At 38.8% G+C, this 21,980-nt stretch overlaps 1 protein-coding gene across 1 annotated transcript; it reads right to left on the bottom strand.

The window, feature by feature from the left end:
• Positions 1-4,507: 4,507 nt before the first annotated feature.
• LOC106922796 (interleukin-31 receptor subunit alpha) lies at positions 4,508-21,480 on the bottom strand. The gene is made up of 15 exons (XM_014995499.2): positions 21,347-21,480; positions 18,664-18,816; positions 17,000-17,147; positions 15,041-15,201; positions 14,782-14,945; positions 14,270-14,435; positions 12,753-12,835; positions 12,123-12,354; positions 11,279-11,467; positions 11,082-11,186; positions 9,204-9,350; positions 8,254-8,385; positions 8,081-8,177; positions 7,900-7,981; positions 4,508-6,972 (listed from the first exon to the last, which is right to left on the bottom strand). Exons 2-15 carry the CDS (start codon positions 18,731-18,733, stop codon positions 6,337-6,339), a joined length of 2,412 nt encoding a protein of 803 aa, XP_014850985.2. The 5' UTR covers positions 18,734-18,816; positions 21,347-21,480; the 3' UTR covers positions 4,508-6,336.
• Between the last annotated feature and the right edge of the window lie 500 nt (positions 21,481-21,980).

Raw genomic sequence — 21,980 nt, 5'->3', positions numbered from 1 at the left:
GCAGCGTGGACTGCCCCCACGGAGGGGCGCGGGAACATTCAAAGAGTTCATCAAAACTCTTTTTGTGGCTAAAGGTGAAAACTTTTAGCTTATTCTTGTCCATTTTTTCCTCCTTGTTACAACATTCTTAAAGGGGCGTCATGTATAATCGACTATTTTGGCGTTAACGTTGTTCCCTCATCAAAAACATACCTGGAGTTTTGCTTTAATTCTTTCACGCATGTTTGGGAAATCCCTTAATCTCCATGGCAACCGTTCAGACTAGCTAGCAGCAGTTAGCATGGATCTGCGCACCTGCTGAGCTCATTATGCAGGATATATCCTCAGTTGAAACACCTGGAAAAACGCTGTAAAAAGGTTTAATACATTGATTATTTCATATCTAAATAATCAGATAGACTAAAGAATAAAGCTATGTGGAAATGTTGGTTTTATATAAATAACAAAATCAAGCAACATAAACATTTTCCAAATTTGTTTCTTTCTATATAAAACTACCGGTGTGTGTCTTTGTCCGGTGAATTTTTTTATTAAAATGAGTTTATTCTTCATTCAGTGAAGTTACTCACAGTATCCAGAAATTGTACTCCAGTAAAAATAGCAATACTTTATAATAAGATTTCACAAGTAAAAGTAAAAAGTACAGCTTTGTAAAAATACTCCTAAATGTTTTTTTTTTCTGTAAATGTTACACAAGTAAATGTAGCTAGTAGCTACTACCCAAACATCCTCCTAGGTCTAATTAATTTTCACAGCTTCAGGTTAAATGCAGAGAAAGTAATGCTTTTCACAAATAGAATAAGATTTTCTGTCCATAAAAAAAAATCTGATTCTGTAAATAAGAACCTTTGTTTACTGCAGAATAATAATGACGTTGTGCTCTGAGCGTCTAGGAGTAGTCAAATCCTGTCCAGAGTCCTTCAAAAACTCAAATACCATTTGAATTAACCTCAGAATCAGATACCAATCAGATGTTTTGCTGTGTAGCGCCCCCTTTCTTATGAGCAGAACTCAGTTTTACCAACATCAGAACTGGTTCTGGTGGAGCTCACTGGATTTATATTCAAAATCTCCAAGCATTTCAAAGAGTTCAAGCTGCCACAGAGTGTAAATATCACGATTCTTCATGACATTTAAAGAGTTTGAGGTGATTTTTAAATAATATTTGTTTCATGCCGAACTCATCTAAATATCTGAATCTATTTTTAATGAATAACTCAAATCTGCTCCAGTTAAAGATCCAATAAAGTTCAGAGTACTCCACATAGACTTTCTCTGAAGACTATTTTTCCTACTTGGGTCTTATTTTTTTAAATAATTTTAATGCAATAAGTTTTCCTATTTAATCATCAGCCATGCATGGAATTTGACCTGCACAAATGTTTTGGCTGGTAATTTACAGCAGGTCACGTTTCCAGTAACGTCGTGTTCCAGTAAACATCCGTCCGTTTTACACCAGAACCAGCCGCAGGCGGGGAGAAGAGAAAGGGTTTCAGTTTGCTTTTGAAAGTGGAAACAATTCAATAAAACTCAGCAACATACAAAACCAAAGCTTCAATGTACTTGAAAACCACTTCCCCATAAACTCATCAATATGCTTTGATGCCATATTAAAATCTTTACTGATTTTCTTTTGCGGATCTGTTTTTGACTCGATGTGAAAGCTAGTTGAGGCGAACGTATCTGGCTAAAACATGGGCACAACGTGCCACAAGTACAGGGTGGGCCATAAGTTTCCATACGTAGAAAAAATAAACATTTTATATTGGACAACTGTTTTTATTTTTGTGGGATTCTGTGTAATCGCTGCACGTCTTGGACCACTTTGTGGTTGATTTGCAACATTTCCAGTTTTCTGAAACTTGCAAATAAGTTTTGCCACAGTGTGGTGTGTGTGATGCTCGTTCCATGTTTCCTGTTAAAGTTTTGTGCAGCCATGCCATTTCAGATCTTTGCTCTTTGCATCTTCTTGGGTATCTGAAATATAACAGAAACATACATTTTACATTTATATGGAAACTTATGGCCCACCCTGTATATAAATACCTTGATCGAAAAAAGCATCAGCCCGTATTTTGAAAAACAGAAGCTTTCACAATACCGCAACAATAATTCGTAGACAGCTGGTTGCTGTCTACAAGTTATTCTGTTAGCCAGATGCGATGGGAGTCTATTCCAGAGCTTTTCCTTTTGCTAGTGATGGAGAAAAGTGTGTTACATAGTTTGAATGCTTGACCCAAACACACGATACTCCCTGAGTACATCAAGCATATCACCCGTAAACTGGCACTGAGCTGGGAGGCTTGAGGAAAATCTGAGGATGTGAAATAATCTTTTCTTTCTAACCTGCCAATTAAACTTTACAGAACATTATTGACCAATCAGGATTATGAAAACTAAGGAACAGAGGTCAGGGAGAAAGAAATGGAGAAGTTTAAAGCAGCATCAGGTTATAAAACACTATTCCAACCTTTGGGTATCTTACAGAGCTGATGGTTGCAGACTCTCCTTGTCCCATCTGACTTAAGCTGAAGAGATTTTACAAAGATGAAGGGGTAAAACGTGAGTCTCCACGCAGACGGGTTAGTGAGAAAGAATCTCTATCCTGCCAGGAGGAGAGTCAATAAAAAATGGAGACAGAAACTTTTCCTGTGTATTTCTTCCTACTTTGACTCGCTTGAGGGCAGCAGAGGCAAACCTTTGTTTGCTTCCAGTTGTAAGTTTGATGAGAAATCTAACACCTGGTGGCTGATTAGGGCAAATCTGCAAAGTTATCTCAGTGTAAATATGTGTTTTTGTTTTTTTTTCACAGCGTTTCATGAAGCAGCAACGTTTTGGGTCAGAAAAACCCGCCGTCGGCTTCATGGTTTCTGGTGTTGGAGTGGAATTTAAATTAATTTCAGGTTTTTTCATGATTAAATATATAAAAAAAGTCTGAGTCTGGAGCTTGACTGAAGCATGATGGGGCTTCGTTGTGTGATTGAGTAAATGCTGAACTAACACACAAACAAAGGCTGCTCCCATAGGAGCTTCTTAGGCAAGTTTGGAGGGTGGAGAAGCCAAACAAACCAAAGGCCTTTCAGTTGTGCAGGCTTGTTGCGATTGTAGTTTCCTACTGTGTAGAAGAAAAGGAAGAAAAAGAAAAGAAACCCAACCAAACCATCCTGGATGAAAATGGCGTTAAAGTGCACACGTTGTCCCGAAATGATTAGGAGAGTCCGAAGTTGAGTCACCTGACAGGAGCGTAAAGTGGCTCTGAATTCTAGGATTTAGAAAAAACCTGACGCAATTACTTTCAGTGAACGTCTCTCAAATCCAATCAAGCAGATAAAACCACAATCCCATCAATGCAACTCTGACTGCCTGGTGGAAACTAAACACAATCAGCAACAATGTAAATACTTTCCAATGTGTCGCAACCCTGACCTCACAAGAATCGCATGGTGTGGATTCAGGATAGCAATTTAATCCGGCTAAACGGTTAGCCAGCCACAAAATATTTCCATTTGTTTGATTCAGAATAATGAGAGAAAGTTCAAGGTGATTTACATTGCTTTCTTTAAATGTCGAAGTTTACATACGCTAACATAACTGTGCCTTTGAACAAAGACGTTCTGGACTTTCTGTCAGAGGGATTAACAGCATCTGAGTTAAACGAAGACCTTGTTATGGAGGCATCTTAAGGTAAAACCTCAAACACTTTGCCTCCATGCGGCATCGTGGAAAAATCCATTCTCTGGTTCTGTGTCCCAGAGAAAGATGTGTTTGTGATTCAAAATGTGTAGATAGACCTCAGCTAAAGAAGAATCATGTTGGTAAATTAGTTCTGAACCACCATGGAAAAAGATTTTACTCCAAAACCAGCTGCTGGATCGAGAGCTGATGAAACTAAGATGTGTTTGAAGTGATGAGCAATGATACCGAAGCTTTTGTTCTGATTTCACTTGTTCAATCGGGAGTGTTTTTTTTTTTTAAGAGTTTAAGTAAATGTGTGTACAAGTCAGTTTATGTTCTAGTGCAGCAACCAAGATAAAACAAGGGAACTTTACTGTCGTCCACACAATAACTAATCAAAACTGCATTCTCCGTGTACTGATAAAAAATAGTAAACACAAAGTCTAGATTATTTAAATTAGTAATTAGCATAAATGAATAAAATATCAGTGAATCTGAGCGACCACAGTCTCTTCTGCACTTTTCTTATTGAGATGAATTAAAGTGTCGGCGCTTCTATTGGGAGGGTGCAATAGCTTTAGCTGGCCAGCAGGTGGCAGGATTGAAACTTTTACTCTTTTTCTGCACGTTTGGAAGAAAAGCTTCATCAGCCTCAGTGAATTTTGTTATACAATATATGGATAAAAACGGTGGGAGCTTCAAAATCCCGATAACAATATTCCAGCTGTAAAGTTTGAACATCGTGGCAGAATGTGCACTTCATGAAATAAAGGACAGAACATCGTGGAAATATTAAAGCAGCACCTAAATAAACCAGTCAAGAGATTAAAGCTTTAGTTTAAGCTTCAAATCAAACCAAATCAAATTTTATTTGTATGGCACATTTCAGCATCATGGCATTTCAAAGTGCTTTACATCACTAAACACAAAAACACAGAATCATGCAACAGTGAATAAACAATCAATGGGGGGACTCCAACCCGCACCCCTCTTATCTGTAAAGCATCTGTTTGTACAAGAAATTATTGTTTAACGCAAAAAAAGTTAAAAGAACATCTAAAAAAATATACATATATATCACTTATATGTAAAATAGAAATAATGTTGGTAATTCTAACTGAACTAAAAACAGGAAAAGGTTGTAATCTGGTTTCAACTGTACATGGTCACACTTTTTAACCACTTCTTCAAAATGTAAAGGACAAGAAACACACATTTTAACTCTTCTATCACAGTAACTAAAATAAGTTCCTCTTTGTAATTTTTTTTTTTTTCACACCTAAGTTAATTTTAATTACTGTTAAATATTTTAAACTTTATGTAAAAAACAGGCGTCAATAAAGCGGTGTCAACATTTTTCAAGGCAGAAAAGCTTTATGGACAAGGCAGATGTTTTAATAAAATCACAAATTTAAAACATGCTATAAACATGCCTAATTTCTTTGAAGCTGAATCCTACTTCAGCAGTTTGCTTTTTGCAGATCTACAAACTAGACAACGGTTTTTTCACAGTCCCAGGTCACTCTCCAAAATGCAGCAATGTTAGAGGGAACAGAACAAGTTTGATCAGAAAACAAGAAACGTAAATACAACTTCTTGCCGTGCTGGAATACAGTTATGTCGAAATTATGCAAGATTTTAGATTCAAACTTGTTAACACAAAATCCCACCAATCAACAAAGGGAAAGCTGCATTGGTTTTCAGCTGCATACATAAATAGAAGTAAAAGTTTTAAACATTCGAGTGAAAGTTAAAGGCACAACAGTTTGCTATTTACAGTTTAAGACATACGTTTCATTCCCAACATAAAGTAAAACGGTAAATGTCCTGTACTTGCACAGCGCTTTATCAAACCCATCGCGCCGCACGCTACATTCACACACACATTCACACACTGGCGATGCTGAGGAGCAGCCTGACGGAGGCGAGGCGGGCGAAGCGTCTTCCTCAGACCGGTTAGAGGATGAGCTGTCACTGTCGCCCCACTGGGCATAAAGAGTCAAATATTCACATTAAAAAACTTCAAAACGGCTCAAACACTGAAAAAAGCAGCGACTCGACATTTTCACAGCTCTGTGATCATAAATTTAGAGAAATGAGTGGAATGTTTAGCGAAACTTTGGCTCACGTAAACTTAATGAGCTTTCAACCGAGTTTTTAAAACAAAGACATATTACAACCATCAATAAGAGAACATATATACACACACACACATATATATATATATATCTTTAAATCACTGTGAGGTCCAGACGCATTTAGACAGTAACTATTTTTGTTTTGTTTTATCTGAAGTTGACTTCCACAACTTTATTTGACAGAATCATTATTATTACACAGGTACTACAGTCAGTATTTGCTAACATGATTTGACCAAAACTTATCAGGTTGCTCTCATGTGACTGATTCACTAATGGTGCAAACCAGCCTCACAAACGTTGAGCTCATTGCGAAACATAAATGAGCAAAAATACCAGAGCAGGTAAGCAAAAAGCATCGAAGACGTCTCCATTGATACAAGGGTATAAATAATTTTTTTAAATTAACGAATAATTAAAAACTGAGATATTATCCCTTTCAAAAGGGATACCCCAGTGTAATTACATTTTGGGAGAGATCTATGACACTTCGTGCTAGAAAATAACGTCTTGGTTCATAATCTTAAATCTTAATGTAGCGATCAGAGGAGATGTAAGGGCCAAACTCCACAGGGGATGAGGATAAATCCATAAAGGCAAGAGAGGGAAATGTTGATGCAAAGCTGTCAGACGGAAGTTTCCTGTAAGCCGACAGCGTCGCGTTTAACCTCGGTGAATCAGTCTGGTGAGGAAGTGAGACGCAGGAAGGAGGAGTACCGCTGAAGTCCGGTGAAGAAGACTGAAGGCTTTTAAGGCGCTCCAGAAAAACAGCGAAGGCTTTCTGTTCTTCTGACTCCGTAAACCGGAAGACTGATGACTCACTGACTCCATCTGCTGGCTGGTTACTGTCATTACAGCAGATATCGGCTTTCTGACCGGCCTGAGGAGAGGACGGCGGGTTCTGGTTGCACTGGTTGTAGAGGACAGTGGAGTAGCTGCAGGGCCTGATGGAAAGATCATCGGCAGACTGGGTCTTGGTCATGTTTGTGATATATCCTCTATCTGATGCTCTGGCCGGGAAAGAGGAGAGCTGCGGGTCGAGACAGAGCTGAGCTTTGCAGATGGGTAAGTAGCTGTGGGCCCACTCTGGATCTCGCCTCCCGATGACTTCAGGGAAGCTGACTTCTGGCTCCTCTTGCTCCATAATCAGCTTCTTATTCTGAGGTTAAAACAAACAAGTTATTTTAAGCATCTGCTGCGTGACAGATACAAGCATATAGCTGCAGATGTGGAGCCTCCAAACCCACAGAGATAAAAACGAATGTAGGGCGAAAGTATATAAAGAAGATAACATACGCCATGTCACTCAATATGTCCCTTTAAGTCGAGGGTAACACTTTATTTGAAGGGGGTTGAATAAGACTGACATAACACCTGTCATGAACATGAATAAGCCTTCATGAATATTTATGACTGTTGTCATAAAGCGTCATTCGGTAAATTATGACACTTTTAATACAAAGTTGACATTATTCAAAATGTCTTTGTTAAGACAACTTGACATTAACCAATAAATCATTACTGTTTAAACTTTACCTTTAATAACATAAAGTTACCTAATTTTTAAAGTGCAATCAGTAATACTTTTATAACAAATTTATATCAGTAATGATTTCTTGGTTAATGTCAAGTTGTCATAACAGAGACATTTTGAATAATGTCAACTTTGTATTAAAAGTGTCATAATTTACCGAATGACGTTTTATGATAACAGTCATAAATATTCATGAAGGCTTATTCATGTTCATGACAGGTGTTTATGACATGTTTATGACAGTGTCATGTCAGTCTTATTCAACCCCCTTCAAATAAAGTGTTACCAAATCGAGTTACTGAACTAAACTCACCTGAAATAGACTGGAAATGAAGTTTTAATGGATTGAACTAAGCTGAATCACAGCAGACAGGACCGGACGTTAATAAATTCAATTAAAACAAATGTTAAACTGAATTTAAACAAACTGAACTGAACAGTTTGACTGAAATTAATCAAATAGGGTAGTAATAAAATACAAAATATATGTCTCATAAAGTTCTATCATTTCCTTAACTTAAAACGACCTGAACATTTTCTGAGCCCCGTTACCTCGAAGCTGGTTGTAGGGTTCCACTGAGACACGGTGCTGTTAGAAGGATCTGGCACTCTATGGAAGAGCTTCTTCTTTATCCTAAAAAAGCAGAGGGAGAATTATTAAAATAAAACATAGACGTCATAAAGAAAGGCTTCTGCTTTACTACAAGAACCAAAACACAACATTATGTCTTACACTCTCATCTGAGCCAGAAGGAGTATCAGAATCGACACCAGTGACATCAGCAGCAGTGGAACGATGATGCAGATCACTATCGATATTTCCTCGGAGCCTTCACACACATAAAGCCGAGTTAAAGCCATCGGTTTTACGCCGTCTGCTGATATTGAGCGCATGTTGGGCTTTACCAATGTGAACGTTAGCCGGGTTCCCAGCTGGACCAGTACCGGCGACGGTGCTGGCGCGAATGAATATGTCGTAAATACCAGGCGACATATTCTCCAGAGTGTAGCGGTGGAGGTCGCCTGGCACAGTTACACCTGAGAAAACAGTGAAAATAGTTTAAAAGATTTAATTTAATTCAACGTCGAAGCATCCATACTCCACAAACCCGATTTTCACTTTGATTTTATGAGATGGACCAAGAAAACAGTAAAACAGGTATCATGCCTTGTTGCTGATATGCAATATATAAATAAACTTGACTGGACTGATAAATAAAATTATCTGAAAAGTGTGGCTTGCACTTGTATTCAGCTCCTATCACTCTGAAACACCAAAGTAAAATCCTGTAACTTGATTAATAAAGACTCCAGTACTGTTGATAGCGTGATTTAATCTCAATGTTATATAATGAATTTTTAATGTTTAAAAAAAAAGCTTAAATAGCTAAAATCTTTTTATCCAATTAATTGATTAATCACCAGAATAATTGATTACTAAACTAATCATTAGTTGCAGTTCTGGTTTAGATAAAGACACACTAGATGTGCAAAGGAGGTAGAGTAAACTGCACAGGATCTACATAAATAAATGACTAAACAAACAAACTAAGTAACTAAATAAATAAATAAATGAACCAACTAAATAAACCGATAAACTAAACTAACTAAAAATCATAACCAGATATAATTTTGCTTCTCTTTCTACATCCAGAAACAGAAGGACATAGAAACTTTGTGTTGGTCTATCACATCAAATTTCTTTGTGGTTTCTTTCACAGTCACTGTCGAGGTAGCATTACGAAATAAAAAGTAAATTAAGAAACACAACAAATATGTCAGCAGACCAAAGGAAAATTCAGCAACAGTCTGTATATCCGAGGGAATGAAAGCTCTGTGTGTGACTCTGTGCTCACTCCTTGCCAGCTGGTTTCGGGTGGTGCAAACGAGGGCGTAGCTCCTAATGAAGCCATGAAGCTGCTCCACAGGTACGGGACTCCAGCTGAGCTCCACCGAGGTTTCAGAAATGTGCTCCACCCGCACATCGGGACCAGCTGAGGGCGCTGCAGATGCAGAACGGGAGGAGAAATGTTACAGCTTAGTGTAAAATAAAAAATACCTTTTTTCTTTAAAAACACCTGACTGGTTCTGGATACATTTAAAATGTAAGTTTTGCAAAATGTAGCTCTGTCACTGTCAGTCAGGCAGTAGGAGGAGTGAAGGAGACAATGAGTAAAAATGAACTCAACTACTAAGTTTCTTATGATGAATTCAGGGTTTCCCCCCAGAAAACTTGGTGGTAGGGGGTGCTAGAGCAGTCATCTAATGGCCTACTGTGTTTTTGACTTCATAAAGTTTCACGTTTACAGGAAATCTGAAAATATCACCTGGTAAATTAGGTATTGTTAAGTTTGCTGCAGGTGAGGACTGATCGGAGACTCAGTGAAAAACTTAAAAGATTATTTTGGAGTCTTTTTTTTTTGTTTTGTTTTTTTTTTAAGCTTGGACTGCAGCTGATCATTCTCGTTCAAAATTGTAGAGATTAATGTTAAGATTTTAAATGATTTCACTAGTAACTTTATAAAAACAAACAAGTGAGGTGAAAATGTTTGCCCATAACAATTCTGCAGACTAGTTGCCCAGTAACTAAGCACAGGTTTTCCAAAGGAAGCCAAAACCTCACTTTTACTTTCTTAATAAGTCATGACCCGCTGTGACAGGGTTCTCTTATGACTTGGACAAACAAAAAATGACTGCCCAAGGCCAGAGATCACTTTAGTGAAATTTATTTAGCTCTTCTTCAAGTGAACAAAGATGGCAGGTGCAGATACAAGGACATCCAAGGCAGGTTAAAATCAGACAAACAGCAGTACCTTCAATGCAAGAGTCCATCACTTTCCACATGACTTCTCAGGAGTCTAGCCACAGACTGACACCCTGTGGCACAGACTGACACCCTGTGGCACAGACTGACACCCTGTGGCACAGACTGACACCCTGTGGCACAGACTGACACCCTGTGGCACAGAGCCCTGCTTTTAAAGCCACAGGCTCCGCCCACAACAAAAACAAGCAAAACAACAAAACAATTACTTCTAACTTAAGTAAACTCTTACAGTATACAAAATAATAATAATAATAACAATAATAATAATAATAATAATAATAATAATAATAATAATAATAATAATGAGAAAAATAAATAAATAAACTTGTAATCAAAAATACAATACTCAATTTAATAGAAAACACTCAGTATGTTCCGATAACCCTGCTTGAAAACAAAACTGGGAAAATGTTTGGAAGTGAAAACAGGTTAGGATGGATATGCCAACTGAAGCAGGAACACCGCGTGTGCACCCACGATGAACCGCGTCAGTTTAAGCTGCAACAGAAGTAAGTTAGCGATTGTGTATGTTTGTGCGGGAACGCTCGCATGTTGACACGGACTCATAATTAAGTCCCGACTCGTGACGGCTCCTCCGTCACACCCGCTCACCATTACAGAACCACGAGTTGTTCTGTGTATTGAAGGAAAACGTGTAAGATCATATGTTTGACAGCTAAAGCAGAATTTGAGCCCCCAACATGACAATAACTCAAAACTATCACTGAGAGTGAGGAGTCGGGAAAATGTTCAACATCAAACACCAACATGTTGCTACAAGAAGTGTCTCCTTTCAGTCTTTTCAGCTAATGAGGGAAAGGCTAAATCCTAAGTGGCGTCCCAATTTTTCCTCCGATGTAAAAGACATTTTAATTTTATCTCTTTACATGCTGTGTCGATCACATACTTCCTTCCTGCGTATAAACATGGAGCGTTATATTTCCTCCTGCTCCTTGTTCGCCATACAGAGCCTTGACGGAGATGGCGTAACGTTCCATTGTCTTCACTCCCTCTAAAAAGATATATTAAAAAAATGTCTGTCATGACACAAACATCTAGCCATGACGGTTTCCCACTGCAAAAGAGGAGATCCAGCTGGGCTACCTGTGATGATCAGCTTCGTAGAGGAACTATTCAGCTTTTCCCAGTGCAGAACGCTGCTGGTTTCCTCTCTGACTGCAACCCACTCCACCACGAAGCCGCTCACTGACAGATCTGGCGGAGGCCTCCAGCGAATCTTCACGCTGTCGTCACCCAGCGGCGTGGCCGTGAGCTCGGCCGGAGGCGGCGGCTCTGGAGGCACAGAGAAAACAAAGGCGATGGCGACAAAAACGGCACAGCAGTGATTCACGCTGTCAGTCGTTGACGTCTGATTCAGCTAACCTTGCAGATCGGTGCATATTATTGTTGTACTGACATATTTCATAAGTCATCTCGATGTTCATGACAAGTGTGCACAATGGCTCAGGGAGTCTCTACTTTGTCTTCCATCTGGCCTGAGGCAACGGAGTTAGGAAACCAAAAGCCTCAACTGCCAGCGCCATGAATGATGCAGAAAGAATTTTTATATGCTGAACTTTTTCATGTTTTGTCTTGAAACAACACCAACCTCCACTGTTGAGAATATAATTGGGTATTGTAAGAAACGTTTCTGTAATAAAAATGCATTTGTTTCCAGTCTAAAGTCTTACAAAAGCCTCTTACAGGTTTTCTTCTTAAATTGGTCTACATTTAGTTTCTTCAGAAAGACTTTGTCTTAACATGAAGAAACGTATCCACCTGAATCAAAGTTACCATACGCTTCCTGGTAGCATCTCTGATTAAAGCTCTTTTAGTTTGTTCTCATCCCAGTAAAAGAAATTGAAGCTTGTGGCTTTAAGGCAACCAAACGCAGAAAAGTTCAGGGTGTTCTGCTATTGCAGGGTGACGTGTCTGGCTGTAGCTCTACCTTTTTCAGAGGAGCCTGAGATCCAGACCAAGGCTTTGGGTGATGTCCCTGCAGAGGTGGATGCCGTCAGGCTACATGAGCAACGTCCAGCAGGAAGAGGCAAGCTGCAGGACATGGTTTCAGGCTGCAGTTTTCCACAGCTCCCGTAATCGCTAAGAGTCAGACCATTCTCTGCCCGACAAGTCACATTGTAGAAGGCAACTCTGCCGTTGGCCATGAAGCGAGGCAGCGGCTAAATATCACACAAACAAGGAAAGAGGCAAAGGAAACTTCTAATTAAGCTGCTCTGACATGACAGACATTATGATCATGCAATGCAAGCCAACAAAAAGGAAGCTGCGGAAGACTTTTCATAATAATCTCAGAATAGCTCTGAAAAATCCAATAAAGAAAGGCAAAAGTAATTTCAGGGAGATACAAAAACAAATCAGCTGCGAAAGATGGTGATTAAGAAAACTAATCACATCCAAAGATTATTAAACTGTGAAACTCTAAAGCTCAAACGGATGTGCGGGAGACAAGCTGGCATTAGAAATCATGAGTCAAACGCTGAGATTTACACACACACACGCACGCACACACACACAAACAATACACACACAAACAATACACACACAAACAAACACGCACCTTCCAAAGCAGAGAAATGAGCCTCCATCCGTTCCTGCCGATAGGTCCCACCTCCCTCCAGAGAGCTGGTGCTGCAGACGGGGCTAAAGACGAGAAGCATGGAAATTACCAAAGTAATTACAAGGAGCCACATGAAAGCATGTCGATACTTTAATTTGAGGCAAGAGCACAACGTTGGTATTTCACATTGACCAGTTCTTTGTTTTACTTGATTTAAACAAGTCTCGAACCCAATGAAAACACGGTCTTTTAATGTGACGACACCTCTGTTCTGACTCACCTTGCTTACTCTCAACTGTGAGAAAAGAAGTCAAATGATAACAAATCCTGACATGCCTGGAAAGACAGTTTTAAAATCACTCTCTCCCTCATATCTTTCCTATATGACTGTGTTTCTCTTTGTACATGGATCATTAAAGGAAAATCTAACATCTTCTTATGGGAATACTTCCTGGCAGAGGAAAAAGTATGTGAGCTATGAAATTATGAGCTACATATCTGGACTATAATGGGAAAACTGGGGTGTTGGTTTAGTTTAGGGAGGAGAATCAATTGAAGCTAAACGGAGCAAAACGCAAGAGCAAACCTGAAAAAGAAGACTGATAAACACTGCAAACATCTTGAGGCTGATGCAGAGGTAAATCTTCCAGTAGGACACCCACCCTAAGCTTACAGCCAGGGCTTTAATGAGAAGGTCAAGTTAAGTCATAATGTATTAAAATGGCCTAGTTAAAGTCGAAACCAAAATCCAACTGAAAATAAGTGCACTGCTGTCATCTAACAAGTCAGACATGTTGAGTCAAAGTGTCAAAAGACAGTTGATGAGTAAATTTATCTCCAAGCCTGTTGTCAAGGCTCTGAACAGACACATTTTTTGACTGGTGCAATAAATGTTAATTCATACTGACAAGCATGAACCAAAGATTTAACATTACCATCTGCAACCACGAGGAAAGGAAGCTGGCCAGAGTCGGCAGAACGACTCCACAGTTGGGTGCTAAAATGATGTGTTAATGGTGCAGCTCAGTGATGATAGTTTCCAATTAGAAGAATATATTACTGCTGGCAGGCCTTTAAAGAACGTAATAGCTTCTCTATCACTGTGGATTTACTGCAGGCGTCTCCACCTCACTGCGCCGCGCCGCGCCGCGCACTTCACCGGCTACAGTAGGAAAATCTGACAAGTCTTTATTGAAGAATTTTGACCAAGTCTCATTAACACTGTTTCATATAATTTAGGATTAAGGACATTTGTTTCTGCAGAGGTATTTTGAACTGACAAGCATCAGCTTGCTGGTATGTGGTGTCTGTGGAAACATGCTGTTTGGTTTGCCTAAATTAAAACTTAATGTGGCAATAAATGAAGAGCAGCAGTGAAATTTTCAAACAACAGGGTATTTTGTGTCTTAAGTAAAAATGACATATATTCTTTTCTAGCTTCCAATCCTGCTGTGATAATAGTAAATTCTATAAGCTTATAGTAGTTTTATTATTAAAATAATGTTGTTTCATCTCACCAGCCTCTGCTGTCCTTCCCTGAAATGGGTTGCTCCACTCGCTCCAGGGGCTGGCCTCGCCCAGGTAACGGTTTCGAATCTCGAGCGTATACGAGGTGTATGGCTTGAAGAGGCACACCTGGAAAGTATATCCAGTTACACTCACATTCCTGACCTGAGCATTTACCTGCATGGACGAAAGAAACAGAACGGCACAAATGAACTTATGTTAAACAAGACATTATCTGGGCTCTTGTTTTTTTCTTTTTTTTTATCAATTCTGGGCGGTTTAGTTTTCCCAATAAAAATGTTTTATATTAAAACACTTAACATTTTTCGCTCACTGTTTGCCTTTAAATAAGACATATTTTACTCCCTTAGGTCAGTTAGAATCCGCTTTAAAAGAGTATGACTTTGGTCAGATGTCTTGTACGACCCATTCCTCCTGACAGAACTGAAAATCTGTTTAACATTTAGACCCTGATGTTGCTATATGAACAAATGTTTTTGATTTCAAATTCGGTACAGCTCACCTCTCCCTCTGCTGTAAACTTTATTTGGGAATTCAGCTCTCCACGTTCAATTTCAAAAGGAGCCAGGGGGAAATGAGTCACATTACTTGTCCAGGACACACTCAGGCAGTGAGGGGAACCGTCAACTTGTCGGACGCTGTTCAAACTCGCTGGAGCCAGTTTTCCTAAGACAAATAAGAAGAGGCAAGGTCAGCAGACGACAGCACAGGGATGAATGATGGTGCTACAAGTGGGGGAAGAAAGACCACCACAGCCTCACCTTCTATTCTTGCAGACTGGCACCGAATTTTAGATGAAACATTTCCACTTATGCTGTGCGATATGACGCTGATGCAAAACGTGAACCTCAGTCCGGATCCGTTGATTCCTGCGGTGCAGCTCAACCCGGTTGTGGTACAGCTGAATGTCAAGTTTTTTGATCTTAAAGATGACACATGGACACGGTGGCTTTAAAAGAGAAAAGCATGGACTCCCCTTAAATGTTAATGTGTTTTATTGTGACTTTGTGTTATAGATGAAGACAAACCGCAAAGTAAAAAATAAAACAATTTGAAATTTTTCACCGGTAAAAATCTGAAAAATGTAACGTGCCCAGTCGTCCCTGGTGGGTTCAGGGAGATGTAGGCTTTGGACCACAAATATATTTCAGTATGAAACTTTAATCTTGATTGATTTGCTGATGAATGGTCTTTCTGAGAGATTTTCAAAGCTCAACATATTTTATTCAAACATAATTCAGCTATAAACCTCTCAACGGCTTTCTCCCTCATCTGTCTTCTCTGTTTCTCGGTCTCCATGATGCACAGAGCAGCTCTATTTATGCTGAGATTAAAATACACATTGGTGTATTTCATTGTTGCACACTGATGTTTTTGAGGAGGCTGCTTTGGTTCTCAGATTTTTATAGCAAAATATATCTGAAAAACAGGCAAACAGGTAAAAGTAGGCAGCTACAACACTAAATACTACAATAAACTGCAACTTTCATTGGTTCATACATGCAAGAGCTGTTAAAATTACTCTCAAAGAAAACAGGAAAAGAAAAAAGAAGGAAATTCAAACAATGTGGTCAAAGATTGATATCAGTTTGAGAGATAAAGATGATGCAAAATGTAGTGTGACAACAAGCCATGCCAAGATACAAACAGCAACAAGATTGTAAAATACAACTAGACAGGAAGGAATCTACAAAGTCAATCCCAACAAACCATTGACTTAGACACTCTTAGAAAATGTCCAGCATGTGCAACAGATACTTGATCCACAGAGAATGAAAAGGTAGCTGCTGCTTATCACCTGATTTTACATCATTTTTGATAGTACAGATTGACAGCTTTTTATAGTAATTAATAGAAACGTCTATATTCACCTGAAAACCACACTAACACCCGGCTCAGAGGAAGTACGTGACAAGGCTTTCCTTAATCAAAGACAATATCAACAATATCAGAGTCTGCATCCTTCCTGTCTCAGTAAAACATGTTCCTCAGCATAAAAACCTCAAAGCTGTTTTTTTTTTTTAGTTGAATATTTCTGCTATTTAGGACTAATCTGTCTTTCAAATCATTTTTACGAAATGATTGACGGCCCACACATCGCAGGTGTTATCCACCCCAAAATGCAAACTGATGAGAGGAGTATTCAGGACTGGATATATATAACTCGCTTTTTATGAACGATTTTTGAAGAAATTGTAATTGCCAGAGCCAATAACTTCTAACTTGGGAGTAGTTCACTAGATACAAACATTTACTGTTAAATAAATTTAAAACACATGGAGATCAATGGGATTTACAGTCTCCTTAAAAATGTAAGTGTTTTATATTTAAATAAGTGTTACATTTGCTTCTCAGGAAAAAATTGTAAATCCCATAATTGTACTTAAACAACCAGAACCCACAGCGCTAAGGCCTCTATAGTTTCCGTTACAGACAAAAACATGTCTAGCACTTGTACGTCTTAAAATAGCCAAAACAAACATAATCAAAAGAATTTATTTTTTATTTTTTTTAAATCACAAGATTTAAAGCAGTGCCATTAGTTCCTTTGTGTGTGTTTTTTTCTTTATAAAAATGGTTTGGATCATTTAAAGAGATAAATTGTGAAGATGCAACAGGCCAAAGTTGTGTTTGTAGCCTAATGACAACATCGTGACAAACAGAGTTAACCGATTACTCTAACATGCAAAGTCTTTCTGGAGATCAGCACTCAGTCTCACCTTAGCATTTTTTCAGCTTTAAGGGTATAGTACGTTGCCTGATTGTCTCCAGGCGTCCAGTGGCAGGTGACGTTACTTCGAGGTATGAACACACAGCCGAGGAGCTGCAGCGATTGAGGGACGTTCTTGGTTGTTGCAACAGAGAAGGCTGCAGGATTAAAGATTGTGAACAGCTGGAGTCAACAACATCACAGAGTAAAGCCATCACAAAAAGATTTGTGATGTTCAAAAAATAAATAAAAAATACTACTAGCTAATGACTAAAGCTGACATTTTTTTCTTTCAGCAGCATATTGTTATCTTGAAAGTTTAGAGAAAAAAAGCTGCATAACCTCTAATTTGACCAAAATTATTCTGTTGAGGTAAAAAAAATCCCACATTAAGAAAGAATAATTACTATCAATATAGTTTAATTTACCACTGCTGTACTTCCTAGAACCTCTCAAATTTTCCATAAAATAAACTGATCAGTTTCTACAAACTTCTAATTAGTAATCCAGGATTTCTTGTATCCCTAAGTTACAAGATTTGATGCAGACGTACCTTTCTACTATCTGCTCCTCTAAATTGGAAAGACAAGAGAGCCTGACAGTACGGTGGATGTTGTTGTTCATACATAAAATAGTTACTCTGCTAACTGTGGAATGCAGTTTCTACAGTCAGAGAAAAATGATTTTAAAAACCTTACAAAAAGTGTAATGATTCAGATGAGCCTATCCTGTCACAGGGAGGAGGACAGAAAAAAATGAAGAAAAAAAATCAAAGCTGCAGTCAATTTCTCAATTAAAAAAAAAGTTTTTTTTTTTTTTTATATATACATTTTTAACCGTGGTGTTTAAAAAACGTGAAGGGGGTTGTGCAGAGATGAATAATTTTCTGCTGTTTTACCTCAAGGTTTTACCTGAAGGTCTGTCAAGACGCTTACTTTGATTTGACAGCCAATCCCTTGCACACAACTACAGGCGACGCCGGCATAATTCACATGAATGCCAACGTAGCACAGATTCAATGCCATGACAGTGTCTTTAGACTGTCACCCATCCGCAATGACCCTTGAGGATGTTTTTGAAAATGCTTCTAAATGTGACAGATTAAACAAACGCTGTAGAAACAAGTGCCTTTATTTCAACTCCTTGACTTGGTAAGGAGTCGCTAACGCACCCGCAGGCTGTACAAGATGCAGCAGCTTGCACCTTTTCTATAATGACCCCTTGGCTCGGACTCTTCCTACCTTTGAAAATCAATCAAACAGTTGATCAATTTAAATTTGTGTTAAATACACATTTCCTGTCATTGGCTTTAAATTGAGGCTCAGCAAGAGGTCTGTGTGTTTCTGCTAACTCTTATCCTGACAAATTTAAGACTCTTGTTGATTGACTTTTCAGCACATCTAGTGATCGGATCAGCGAATTTAAAGCACATTTTTAAGTTTTCTATACACTAAATCATGGAGATAAAGATATATAACAAGTTATTACAAGCTTGGTAAAGAGAACAGCACTCTACATTGTCAAAGCAGTGAAAGACTTTGTTGTACATTGCAATTGTTTTTCTTTCCTTGATCTGTGAAAAAGAAAACAATCTCAGATCCCTAATAGGGCAAATATGAACAGAAAGTCACATGCTCCCAGAATGTTTTGGACAAGAAAAGAAGAGATTGTTACCCAGAGTGAGTCCGGCTCCCAGCAGGAAGGCCCAAACCGTGGCTAAACTTCGCTCCATGAACACCCACATGCCGTCTCATTCGGTTTGCCCCATTGTGTTGGCAGCAATTTGGCATAAACACTCATCTGCTCACACGGCTGAGAAGAGTCATCCTTTAGTTAGGATGAAAATTAAAAGGTTGTGGATTTTTTTAAATTAGTTGCACAACACGTTACCTTGCAGACATGTCTTTGAATCTGTAGGTTTCCACCGGCAATGACATCATGCCACTTATTAAAATAGAAAAACTGATTTCACAACCTAGCAACTTTATCAGATTAGTGTGAACATGCAGAGTGTGTTTCTTAAAGTTTAATGGTGGCTCAGATGTTTCTTGTGTGTAGTATAATGGACTCTTTTGACAGATCTGCAATTGAAGACTTGTCAACACAAAATAATAAAGTGAAAGAGTTGAAAGACTGACCAGTTCTGGTTAGAGTGAATAAATGTGATAATAAACTGATTAAACATGAGAATAATGAAGACACAAAGCACTTTAAAAGCTGATATTTTTGTTTACTTAAACAACTGAAGGGCATATCCTTAAGTCCTGGTAGATTTAGAGTAATCTTCTTCTATTAAACCAATAAGTTTAAATCCGATAGGAAATTACCTGGTGTGCAGGAATCAGATGTGTGACAATATGCCTAACAATGTATGTTTCACATGATTGAAGAGTATTGCCTTTGTTGCATTCATGAAGGTACAACTGAACTGTTGTTGTAACAATTTTTTTTGAAAGTACATCTATTTGAGGACCTTCAGTCGACTAAGCTTTGGCAAGGATTTCCAGTGTTTCCACCATAATCACAATATTTTCTGTAGGTTGCCCTCGTATTTAAATTGACAACCAATTAAATTTAATAAGATGTGCTGTTGGATTTTACAGTGAAGTTTCAACAAATGTTACATTGTTATCAATTTTATAGTGGACCATTGCAATATATGTAAATATAACAAATTCAAATCATCATCTGATAAATAAGTCCTCTGCTACAACAAGCCACAAGTTAAAAGGTAAAGTGTACAAGAGGGGAAAAGAATTTTGCATAATTTGTCATAGTTTATCAGAAACCCCACACGTTTTGTTTCAGGACCATAGTTCCAGTCAAGACAGAAAGCACTCCACCTCTCAGCCCTTTCTCGTAGGATTGTCATTAATTTCCCATCACAAAACCATTTGACATTTTCCAGTTACCTGATCTCAAATCTCACCAGGGTGTAAATGCATAGAACCAAATGAGTTGGTGTTGCTTCAATCAGAATAGCACCGAATGATTCACTCCAGGAAAGAATGGCAAACTGGGGGAGGGTAAAATTGTTCATGCCTGGGAGGAGGGGGAGGCCCGGACCATTTACACCCAAATAATAAAGCTCATGATAACATCATTTTACAACATGCCCCCAACAGAGGGGGTTAAAAGGTCTGGTACCACAGAGAGCAACTATGTCATTTTGAGGTCCATCCAAAACAAGAGAACAACAATTTACAATCACCGACAGTCTACAACTAACTCACACATTTTGAACAGTGATTGTTAAAGCTGCTACCTGTGATTAACATGGCTTCCTGGCTGCGCTGCCAGTTTTGGCGGGCAGTCGGGGTCATCTCCAAGACGACGAACAAAATAGGCCTATGTGTCCAGTTTTTGTTATTTAGCTTTTTCTTGCCCTCTTTTTTTTCTTCTGTTTTTCACTTTGTCGCTCCACTTTTATGCTTATATGAAGAGCCACTCATGCTAACTTAGTCCGTAAAAATGCTCCGGCTAGTTAGCAATCTGTTGCCAAGTGACCAATGGTGACTTTGGTGGACGAGTTTTACCCAAAATACACTTCGAGACAATAGCGGCGATCCACTTTTAAATTCCCGTGTCATAAAGTTAAAAGAGTGAAAATGAAGCCAGTCATGAAGGCACAACTTTTTATTCAATATTTTACACCTACTACACCACTAAAATCAGTCGGCCTTCTAAAGTTTTTTAGCAACCACGAGTCTGACTGGAGCAACCTATATAATCCCTTAATCCAGAATACGTATTTGTTCTCTTTTGTGTCCCATATTTCCTGTTTTGTTTCCCCCTCTGGGTCGGATTCGTGCCGCCCTCCCCCTTATCGAGGGAACATTTCTAAACAACAGTAAATATAAATATTTCAGTTACATGTTCTGGAATATGTGTAATTCTGGATGCATAATGTCACTGGAAAATAGGATTTTTTTTTTTTTTACCAGCATTCAGTTGAGCGGTGTTAAAAGAGGGAACAATAAAAATGCCACCCCTTAAAGTCGACGCAACACTATAGTAATACCCCTGCCCTGCAAGATTATTCCTGGAAACAGCAAATATTTTTCTCCCAATTGTTTCACAGTTTACTTGATATCATTCCTTCACTCTCAAGTTAAATATTACCAGTTAAATATCGAGTTAAATATTCCTTCAATTAACATCAGACGACATCCACTCTCGGTGTATTAGAGGTCAAATTTCTATTTACAATTTGTCGCTATTAATGTATTTGACAACTTCACACGCTGTCTGTTGCGTTAATTTAAATCGCTTCGTGACCCACTCTCTCTGCTTTCTGTCATGTGTCCCACAAAGCGAAATAAAGCAGGTAGAAGTTGGCTATCAAAGGCTCACTTACCAGAAAAAGGTTTATCCGGCATGTCAGTGGTCTGTTTGGCAGTGATTGTGCAACATGTGCGGTTCCTGACAACACATCTGCACCGCCCCGCTGCGTGTCAATACTCCCAGAAAAGAGCGGGGCGTGAAAGTAGGAGGGGGATGGTGGTTCGTGACGTCCTCGGTGAGTCCCGATTGGCTTTCTTGTTCAGGTCCTTAAAAATATAGGTTCAATAAACTCTGATCTAATTGATGAAGAGCGCATATTTTCTGCATTTGGGAAGGGCGAAAATCAGAGATCGTCAAAACTTTTCTAATATTAATAAAGAATGTGTTCTTCTGCATTATCAGCTCCCCTCAATAGTGCAATAAAGATCCACACTTTTCGCTAAAGCAGTCTCCGTTGTTATCCCAAGTTAATCATAAATGAAGAATGGGCCCCAGGCGCTTTCAGGATGTATCCGAGTCGTGGTTTGAAGTATTTTCCCTAACTGCATGCTTTATTTTCTGCTCTAATGAGATTCCAGTGTTGAAGCAGGATGTCACATCCTTAACAGCCCACTTGGTGACACTCCTGGCTCATAAAATCAACATCAGGAACACACGTAGGTGTGTCAGCTCCTGCAGAGGAGAGTTTGCAAAAAAACTAGGAATAC

This window comes from Poecilia mexicana, unplaced genomic scaffold, assembly GCF_051168715.1.
Source record: "Poecilia mexicana isolate PSO_F unplaced genomic scaffold, ASM5116871v1 scaffold_22, whole genome shotgun sequence".
NCBI classification, from domain to species: domain Eukaryota; kingdom Metazoa; phylum Chordata; class Actinopteri; order Cyprinodontiformes; family Poeciliidae; genus Poecilia; species Poecilia mexicana.
The sequence above is the reverse complement of the archived record's forward strand: the minus strand, read 5'-3'. Positions and strand labels throughout refer to the sequence as shown.

Coding starts and splice junctions, on each gene's coding strand:
- LOC106922796 (XM_014995499.2), bottom strand. CDS start 18,733: ATGTGGGTGTTCATGGAGCGAAGTTTAGCCACGGTTTGGGCCTTCCTG. Junction 11,187..11,278: donor TACGAAGCTGATCATCACAG/GTAGCCCAGCTG, acceptor ATATCTTTTTAG/AGGGAGTGAAGACAATGGAA. Junction 8,386..9,203: donor CCGAAACCAGCTGGCAAGGA/GTGAGCACAGAG, acceptor CTGTTTTCTCAG/GTGTAACTGTGCCAGGCGAC.